General features: G+C 20.4%; 2 protein-coding genes across 2 annotated transcripts in view; one reads left to right on the top strand and one right to left on the bottom strand.

The window, feature by feature from the left end:
• Positions 1-269: 269 nt before the first annotated feature.
• The window catches only part of LOC127284025 (synaptotagmin-11), a 38,002-nt gene continuing 27,716 nt past the window's right edge, over positions 270-10,555 (top strand). Inside the window, exon 1 of the mRNA XM_051309308.1 lies at positions 270-405. The gene's annotated coding sequence lies outside the window, so the exon portion shown is untranslated. The remainder of the gene's footprint in view (positions 406-10,555) is intronic.
• LOC127284027 (arrestin domain-containing protein 17-like) lies at positions 1,752-8,872 on the bottom strand. The gene is made up of 7 exons (XM_051309310.1): positions 8,514-8,872; positions 7,287-7,415; positions 6,792-7,000; positions 3,604-3,783; positions 2,858-3,066; positions 2,532-2,695; positions 1,752-2,250 (listed from the first exon to the last, which is right to left on the bottom strand). The coding sequence occupies exons 1-7, from the start codon at positions 8,626-8,628 to the stop codon at positions 2,114-2,116; spliced, it is 1,143 nt and encodes a 380-aa protein (XP_051165267.1). The 5' UTR covers positions 8,629-8,872; the 3' UTR covers positions 1,752-2,113.

Genomic DNA, 10,555 nt, shown 5'->3' with positions numbered 1-10,555 from the left:
TTTCAAATTTCAAGAATTCAAATTATTTGGAAAATAGCCGCACAGTTGGCGTCCCTGAAACGTGTGGCGCGAAATTTCAAAATAAAATTAGAAACAAAATTTGTGAAAACATTTTTAAACTTGACATTCATTAATTGTTTTTAATACAAAAAAATAATTAGTAATTTAAAAAAAAAATTGATAACAGAAATAATTTTGTATGATATCCAGGGAATGAAATATAAAAAAAAATTTTTGCTTCTAACTTGAAGTTGGTTTTTTATCCTGAAGGAGAAATAATCTTAACTTCAAGTTAGAAGCAAATAAACAGTTTTAACCTGAAAAAAAGTACAATTTTTAAACATTTATATCTTTTAAACTAGATTTGGGACCAAAAGGAAAATTTTGATGCAGATGTCGAATTAGGTAAAAGTTGTGAGAATGTTAAATTTATTTATTTTTCTTTAACACGTAAATATTGAGATGCAAAAGTTGACAAAAATTCAGAAATCGAGTACATTCAACTTAATATTTCTTGTATATTTAAAATAAAAATGAAGAAAATTCTAAGAAAACCTGAAAGTTCATCACAAATATTCTATATTCGGTGAGTTTTTATTTAATTTAATAATTTCACTTTCTTGTAATTAATTGATAAAAATCGTAAAAATTTTTAGGTTATTTTACAAACCAACTTTAGAAATATGTTTTTATTATGATTTTTTCACTAGTTTAATTATTTAAAAAAATAATTAACTAATTTTAAACATGAATTAATAATTCTGTTTACATTTTTAAGAATTTTTCTATTTTTTTTTTTTTGTATATTTTCTAATTGCTAAAAATAAGTGACACTTTTGCGCAACTTTTCAACTTTAAACGCATATTTTAAGAAAAGTAAGAAAAATTTTAACAGAATTCTTTTTCTTTCGTTCCCTAGATATTATACAGATTCATTTTTGAAAGTATTATTTTTTTTCAAATTAAGCCGCATCGAAATTATTCGAAACATATAATGGTCTTGACTCTACATTTAGTTTTTGAAAGAAAATTAATGACCAAAAAAAAAATCGAAAGAAAAATACTAAAGAGTAAATGAAAAAAATCAAAAAAGATATCATTTGACAGGCAATGTAAAATTTATTTAATTTAACCAAATAAAAATTTCTTACATATATTAAACGTATAAAAAAATAAGTTTTTTGATTACAAAATAAATAGGGGTTTATTAGAAAAATCTACTAAATATATGAAAAATAAAAAATTTTTGTTTCAATAAGAAATAATAATATTATAAATATATAAAATATATGCTCACTAAAAATAATTTTTAAAAAAGTTTTTAATAATACAAACATTAAAAGTTCCTGAGATTTGTCCATACAATAAATTATATTATTATAATATAATAAATTATGACAAACATGTTTATAAATTATATATATATAATATAAAAATAAAAATTATAGTTTATACGTATACTTAGACTGTAAATAAAATTTCTTTACAATACAATTTCAATTTTTAAAATTGTATTATAAAATATATATCTTTAAAAAGTAAATAGTATAAAAATAATGTATTATATAAAATCTCTTGTTTTACTCTTAATTATACAATTTGACATTAATGACATTAAATTAAAAACTTTAATATTTTAATAATTTAAAAAAATTTTCGGCAAGAAAAAATATTGATATTTTATAATAATAAATAATTATATTATATTATAATATATTATTATAATATAGTATAATTCTATTTTAATATTATAGTTGCAAAACCTAATTATATTCATCATTAAAATAATTATGATAAAAAATTAAAATTTAATTTTATCCCTGAGATATTTACTATATTGCAGTATTTTTAAAAAATATGTTGGTAAAAAAAAAAATGAGCCAAAAGTTTTGAACGAAATTTTTTTTTTTTGCAACTTCTTTAAGTAGGAATTTTATTACAAAATATTGTTTCAAATATCTAAAAAGAAGTTATTAATTTAATAATTGTTTAATTTACTGTTTTATTTTACATTGACATTATAATTTTTAATAATTTATAGATTGAAAAAAATATTTTGTTCATTTGAACGTTTAGAACTTTTGGCTCATAAAAAAAAATATATATATATATTTTATGGACGATGTGAGGGAAATTTATAAACTGGATATCGTGGTGCAAAATGATCATTAATTCCTATCACATGTTGAGAATCATCGTCATCCTGAAGATTTTCAGCGGCAAAAATAGATTCTTCATAAGTTGGTGGAGCTATAAAAAATATTTAAATATTAATAAAAATACCTATATAAATTTATTCATGAGATTTATCAAAAAATTTCACCCAAATAAAATTTTAAAAATTTTTTTCAATTTAATAGAAAAAATAATATTTCCTATAATGTACTTTGAATTTTTAAAGGTAATTTATAAAATAATTATTTAAATAAGCGTACGTTTTAAAAATATAATAAAAGAATATAATAAAAAATCTAACAAAAAAAATCTAATAAAAAAATTATAAATTGAAAAATTAATAGAAAAATACTTACGTAATTCGAAGTTTATAACTGATGAGTAATTCGGAGGCGCAGAAGAAGAAGGTAAAATTGAAGATTGTGTTACCGAAGAAAGTACTGATGTAAAAAAAGGACAATTGTTCAATGGAACCGTTCCTATTAAAACTTGAGTTGTAAATTTCAAATTACGACTGCATCTATAGAAAGAAAATTAATTAATTATTAATTAATTATAGTATTAATAATAATTATGAATAATTTATTATAAATTAAATTGATATTAAAACGAAGGAATATCAAAAAAAAAAAAAAAAAAAAAAAAAAAAATAGTAAAAATTAAGAAATAAAATAATACATACAATTTATCAATGTAAAGTTTCAATTCTACTGCATATTGAACATCAATGATACCACATTGATTTAAATTAGAAGACGGAAGAGAAGGCACTTCAATAAATTCATCAAAGCTGACATTATTATTTTCAATTTTACCTTCATGAATTTCTTTAATTGTCGTCTTCTTTTTTCTCTTTTGTGAACGTGGTTTAGTCACTTTAAAAACCACTTTCTAGAATAAATATAAATATAAATTGTATAAAATAATTAAATTTTATTTAAATAATTAATTTTAAATTATTAATTTAATTATAAATAGAAATTAAATTAAATAGAAAAATAAATATAAAACAAATTGAATATAAAAATAGAATTCAAAGACGTTTATCCACGGAAATGCAGACCACCAGAAAAAAATAATTAATTAACATTTAAATATATAATTAAAATAATATATTATTATTTGTATTATTTTCTAAAAGAAAAAATATCAATTTTAAAGAAAAAAATTGAAAACCAAAAAAATTTATTTGTTTATTGTTGCATTAGATAGAAATTTTCTGTTATATCGCTTCTACAGAATTTTTTTTTTAAATTTGGCAGATTTTAAATTTTTTTCTTGAAAATTGATATTTTTGCTTTTTCATTCAGAAAATATACATAATTAATAATATTATTTAAATTATTTAAATGTTAATAAATTATTTTTTTCTGGAGGTTTGCATTTCAGTGAATAACAGTCCTTAAAAAAAAAATAATTGTATCTCACCTTTATTAATTTTAATCTCACATGATAAATAGTAACGCCTGATTGATTATTAATACTTATATTAATTGGAATTATTTGTCCTGGGACGTATCCTCCAACTGGCATGGAAAGTGTAGCAGTTAGAGGTGGTGTAGTTGAGAAACAACCAAAATTATGTGTTCTTGATTCAACAATGGGACGCTGAAAAATTAAGAAAATGATTTTTTTTTTTTTTTTTTTTTTAATCCAAATGGAAAATTTCTTGTAATTTTGAATAATCGAATAATCAATTAATAATTTTATTAATACAAAAAACAAATAATTATATAATAATAAAATGCTTGGTCTGTCCTTCTGTCCTAACTCGAAGTTGGCCTTTACTGATTTCACGTGTTTTTTTGAATAGTAATCTTTATGACGTGTCAAATTTTGACAATTCTTTTTCTCATTTTTGCCAAAGTTGTATAATTGTGTTTCCAAATTTTGGAATGAGTTTCTTTAAAATCCCAAATTCGAAAATTCAATTCACGAAGCTGAAGTACACAATGTTTATTAACGAAATTTTTTTTAAAGTTGTATATTCATTCAAAAATTGTATACAAATACAAAAAATTTATGATGAGAAAAAAGATGCGCCAGGAAATTTCGTACAAGATAGTAATTTGAAAAAAATTAATTTTTAAAAATTAATTTTTAAGGTACCAGGGGCCAACGAATTCCTATTAAATATTAATTATAAAAACACAGGCCTCGAATCAACTTAAAGACACAAAAAAGTCGTTTTAGTCGTTTTATATTAAAAAAAAAGTGGATTTGTTTTCTATTTTAACAAAAATATTTTACAGATTTTTAAATCAAAATTTTTTTTTTAATAATAATCCATTTCGAAGGGTTAAAGTTGAAATTTTTAGAAATAATTAAATTTCAAAAGATATTGTTAATTTTCAAACAATTATTAAATTTTACAGAACTAAAAATAATTTATCAAACAATTTTTGAAAAACATTTTTTAAATTTAATTGAATTTTCAAAGATTTAAAATTGAGATTTTTGAAATTAATTGAAACTTTCAGTGATTTTTAATTAAAATTTTAGATGATTTCACTAAAAATTTATTATAAAATGCGGACAAAATACAATAATTTGAAAATCATTTTTAATTAAAAAATGGTTTTAGAAAGTTGAATTTTCAAAGAATATTATAAAAATAGTTAAAAATAATTGAATTTCCTTAGAGTTATAATTGAAATTATTAAATATCAAAAAAAAATTTTTTCGATTGAAAATTTTAGAAATAATTAAATTTTAGATGCTTTTAAATTCAAATTATTGAAAATTCAATTAATTTTGAATTCAAATTTTTGAGAATAATGAAATTTTATTTGATTTTAAATTTGGAAAATAATTGAATTTTAGTTCATTTTGAATTGAAAATTTTGGGAAATAATTGAATTTGAATTGAAATTTTTGATAATAATTTAATTTAAGTTCATTTTTGATTGAAAATTTGGATAATTAATTTTGAATAGAAATTTTAGAAAATAGTTGAATTTTATTTCATTTTAAATTGAAAACTTGGTAAATAATTAAATTTTAAATTGAAAATTTTGGATAATTATTGGATTTTTAATTGATTTTGAATTAAAATTTCGGGTAATAATTGAATTTTAGTTTATTTTGAATTGAAATTTTTAAAAAATAATTCAATTTTATTGTGATATTTTTTTTTAAATTATAAATAATTGTTAAATTTCATAAAAATTTTAATTGAAAAATAATTTTGGTATAATTGAATTTGTGATTTATTTCATTAAAATTATTAAAAATAATTAATTTAGTGAAGAATCATTTTAGTTCAAAATTTGTTAAATAATTGAATTGAAGAAGATCTGAAGAAGATCTACATTTTATACTAAAAAAATGTATTTTATTTACATTTTTTTTCAAATGTAAAAAAAAATGTCGCATTTTATTAAAATAAGTCGATAAAAGTCGTATTTTTGAAAAAAGTCGGAAAAAGTCGTATAATCCGAGGCCTGTAAACATATAATTTTCATTATTATCATTTAATATGTAATAATATTCTAATAAATTAAATTATTATTGATAATATTAATCTTTAATTTTCCTTATAACAAACAATTAAATACTCAATTTGGCGCGCGTTTTATTTTGCTAGTAAATAATAAAATTTTGATAATATTTTAATTTGAAGACCATTCTTCAAAGATAAAGAATTTTAATTTATTATTTAAGAATTTTTTGTATCAGGGAATGCAGACCTCTAAAAAAAATATTTATTTGACGCATTTAAAAAATTAATATATTATTATTAATAATATCTGCTGAAAGAAAAAAATACTAAGTTTTAATAAAAAAAATTTTCAACTCAAAAATTATTTATTTATATATTTTGCATATTTTTTAAGAAACGATATTAAGAAAATTTTTATTATTTGCAAAATATAAATTAAATAAATTTATTTTTGAAAGTTTAAATTTTTTTTAATAAAACTTAGCCTTCGTGGATATAAACGACCTTAAGAAATTGTTTATTATTAATATATTAATTGTTTAATTGTTTATCTAAAAAAAATTGTTTTTTTACAAATTTGTTGATTACTAAAAATTACGAGAATTATTTTTTTTAGGTAAAAAATTAATAGAAATTTCTATTTAAAAAAAAATTTTTTTTTTTAAAATCGTTTATCATAAACGTTGTGTGTACTTCAGTTTCGTAAAAATAAAATGTTAGGATTGCAATTTTAACGGTCGTACACTGAAAAAAAAATTTATTTGATTCAAATAATCGATTACTTACTTGACTATTATCAATTAAATATTTATTTGTATCAAATAATTATTATTTGAGATGATATTTCTTTCAAATACAGTTTATTTAATTCAATTAAAAATTATTTGGTTCAAGTAAATATATATTTAATTAATAATAATCAAGTAACCGATTATTTGAATCAAATAAATTTTTTTTTTCAGTGTAGAAGTTGAAATTGAATAGGTTCTTAAAATTTGAAGAATATTTAGATAAAATCGTTTCTTTTTCAACAATAGTAAGTAGTCAAAGAATAACAAAAATAAAAAAAAATCTATACTTTTTTTTTAAAGAGATACTTAATAATGCGGACATTAAAGTTTAGAACATTACATAATGTCAAAGAAACGAAGAGAATGATAAAGAAAATATTTACGGAAGCATTAGAATCGGTATTTAAATCGTATTTAGAAATCACAGTGAAGGGAGATTTTGTTTCAATGTCAAATTTCCAAGGTAGATCAATTATGGCCTTTAATGTATATCTGATGTATCCTAATTTCGATTCAAAACTACTTGGCAATCTTGATGGTAAAATAAATTCAAATGGAAAAGAATGTATACCACGAGCCAATTCCACTTCATCTGTGAATTTATAAAGAAAATTTATTATTTACTCATTATTATATTCACACTAATTTTAAATAATATCAAATTAATATTTAAAATATTCAAATTTGATACAAATTTTTATATCATTTTTAATATTTTTTGTATCAAATTTGATACTTTTAAATTATTATTGCTTTCAAAAAATTATTTTAATTATTTTAACAATTATTTATTTTAAAAAGCCATTACAGCATTATTTATTAATAAATTAATACGTAATTAAAAAATTTTGTTTTGAAAAAAAAAAAAATTAACTTACCACTTTCACCACCAGTAAGATATTGTTTTATAGAAAAATATTCTTCGTGACCTGTATATCGCGTTTGTCCTTTACCCGCACTTGTATTCCAAGAAGTTTTTGCTTCACCTTTTCCTTTTATCTTTAATCCTTATTTAGAAACAAATAATAAATTAATAAAAATTATAAATAAATTAATATATATATATTGAAAATAAAAGATCATTGTCAGATATAGAAAATTTTAATAAGCAGATTATTACAGTTTTTTTTTTTTAGAAAAATACATTTTATGGTAAATACGACACTGGGTATATATATATATATATATATATATATATATATATATATATATATATATAAAATACAATGTTTAAAATATTGTAAATTTTTTAATTATATATCTACATATATAATTAAACCTATTGATAATGAAATAACACTTCCCGTTATCTGCAAAAAAATTTTTATTTCCTCGTAATATTAATAACAATAATTCTTTCTATTCTTATCTAATCATACAATATTAATCATATATATATATATATATATATATATATATATATATATATACACATTTTAAAGAAACATTCGTTATAATATTAACTCAAAAGTAAATGGAAAATATTTTATAAAGTTTTTATTTTAAATGTAGGAAATTATTTGTAACTAAAAATTGAAGTTCAATTAAAAAAAAAATATGCAAATTTTATTTGTTTATTTGAAAAATTATTATTTAATTATCTTAAGAACTTCAATAAAAAATTTCCTGAATTTTATTATTTTTTTAAAATGTCATAAAATATGAAATAAAAACTTTTTTTTATATTAAACTAACAAATGGGTTATTTATGTTATAAATTGAAAAATAAATATACTATTGGCTCAACAACATTTCTGACAAAGGTATAAAAATTATTGATTCAAAAGTATTTATAGAATTTGTAAAAATGTAGATTCTATAGCATATTGAATCATTTTTTTTTTACCTCTATCAAAAATGCTATTAATTCAATAGCATATTTTTCTCAGTATATATTTAGGATAGTTATAATAATAAAAATAATAATAATTTTATTATATTATGGAAAACTTTATTGGGTCACAAAAAAAATCGATTTACATTTACATTATTAAATCATATAATTATTATAGTAATTATATTAATATTTATATAATTATTAATTTCTTTTTATAAATTATTGATAGTTTTATCACTATATTTTACTATTTTATTTATGTACGAACCTCTACATTTTTTTGGCCAATCGAGAGTTAGAGAAATATGACCCCTGACAATTTCTGCAGGATAATAAGTTTTCACAGGATTTTCAAAAATAATATTAAAATTTTTTACTCCCATTGTAAAATATATTCAATAATATTTGGAATATAAAGAATTTTTAAATTAATTTATTATAATTTAAAAATTCAAAATTGTTTCATTTTTTTGTTTTTGTTTTTTTTTAAGTCACTTAATTATGTATTATAAATTTGAAGTATAAACATAATTATATATGTTAAATTACAATACGTAGCTAATACACAACATTACCGACCACATTGTCAGCACAGTACTGAAACTTCAAGTATACTGTATTGAATCGTTCGATGCCAAAACATAACTATATATATATGAGAGATTCTTTTTCAATCGCCCCAGCCCAAAAAGTCAATGTTCTGGGATTGGCTTCATACTTTGGTAAATTGTTGTCCTATATGATAGTAATAAATCCCTAAAATATAAACTCATTAAAAAAATATTTGTAGAAAGTAGAGGGGGTTGAAGTTTTGACGTTAAGGGTAACCTTGTCATTTTCAAATCCGTTTAACTATGACAAAAGTTAATGGATTTTAATTTATCTATAATGAATTTTATTGCATTTTTCACGTACTTTTCAAAAATGTATACGAAATTAAAAAAAAAAAATTTTAACCCCTTTTTTGTCAAAATCAACCCTTATTTTTCGATTTTCACCCCTTCGGGTATTTTTTTTTTTTTTTTTTTTATTTTCATTGGAAAGCTGAGGTTTTTTCCGATGAGCTATGTAAATATGAAAATGGGACAACAATAATTTTGTGAGAAACAGAATATTAAAGTAGGCGGTGCCGATAAGGGGTGTACCTGGAGATCATCTTTGAGGATTTAGATAGGCACCGCCTTATTTAATATTATGTTTCTCACAAAATTATTGTTGTCCCATTTTTATATTTACATAGCTCATGGGAAAAAACCTCAGCTTTCCAATGAAAATAAAAAAAAAACAAAAAAAAATTCCCGAAGGGGTGAAAATCGAAAAATAAGGGTTCATTTTGAAAAAAAGGGGTCAAAAATTTTTTTTTTTAAATTTTGTATACATTTTTGAAAAGTACGTGAAAAATGCAATAAAATTCATTATAGATAAATTAAAATCCATTAACTTTTGTCATAGTTAAACGGATTTGAAAATGACAAGGTTACCCTTAACGTCAAAACTTCAACCCCCTCTACTTTCTACAAATATTTTTTTAATGAGTTTATATTTTAGGGATTTATTACTATCATATAGGACAACAATTTACCAAAGTATGAAGCCAATCCCAGAACATTGACTTTTTGGGCTGGGGCGATTGAAAAAGAATCTCTCATATGAGTCATAGATTATTATAAGCTTGCTGGAAAATGAACATATATGTATGTATATAGATATAAGTATATGTTTCTATACACTACTTCGTGAAAGCAATTTTTATGCCTCTTCTCGGTAGTTTTCGGTTATTGACGAAAATATACGCACAAAGACGCAGATGTTTTGAAATGAATAATATTATGTAGAATGTATACGCATTTTAGAAATTAGGAATTATTTAAATTTTTTTTCGATTTTAAATGTCGTTTGGATGTTGAAAAAATTCGATTTGACAAAAAACTTCCCGAAGAAGTTGTGCAGAAGACCCCTCTGGATACCAGATTGACTGTTTTTGTCCTCTGGATGTTTTGAAAAAAGTCGATTTAATAAAAAAAAAAAAACTTCCCGAAGAGTTTGTTCAGAAGACCCCTGGACACCAGTTTAACTATTACACTAAGAAAAATATGCAATTGAATCAACAGCATTTCTGCTAAAGACATAAAAACTATTGATTCTGAAGCATATGCTATAGAATTTGTAAAATATTATATAGATTCTATATAGCATATGATTTTAAATCAATAATTTTTATGTCTTTGGCAGAAATGCTGTTTATTCAATAGCATATTTTTCTCAGTCTATTTATTTCATCAAAAAGCTCGATTTAACAAAAGATCACTT

The sequence above is a fragment of the Leptopilina boulardi genome, unplaced genomic scaffold (genome assembly GCF_019393585.1).
Source record: "Leptopilina boulardi isolate dan_hultmark-lab unplaced genomic scaffold, ZJU_Lbou_2.1 LbouV2_316, whole genome shotgun sequence".
Classification (NCBI taxonomy): Eukaryota; Metazoa; Arthropoda; class Insecta; order Hymenoptera; family Figitidae; genus Leptopilina; species Leptopilina boulardi.
The sequence above is the reverse complement of the archived record's forward strand: the minus strand, read 5'-3'. Positions and strand labels throughout refer to the sequence as shown.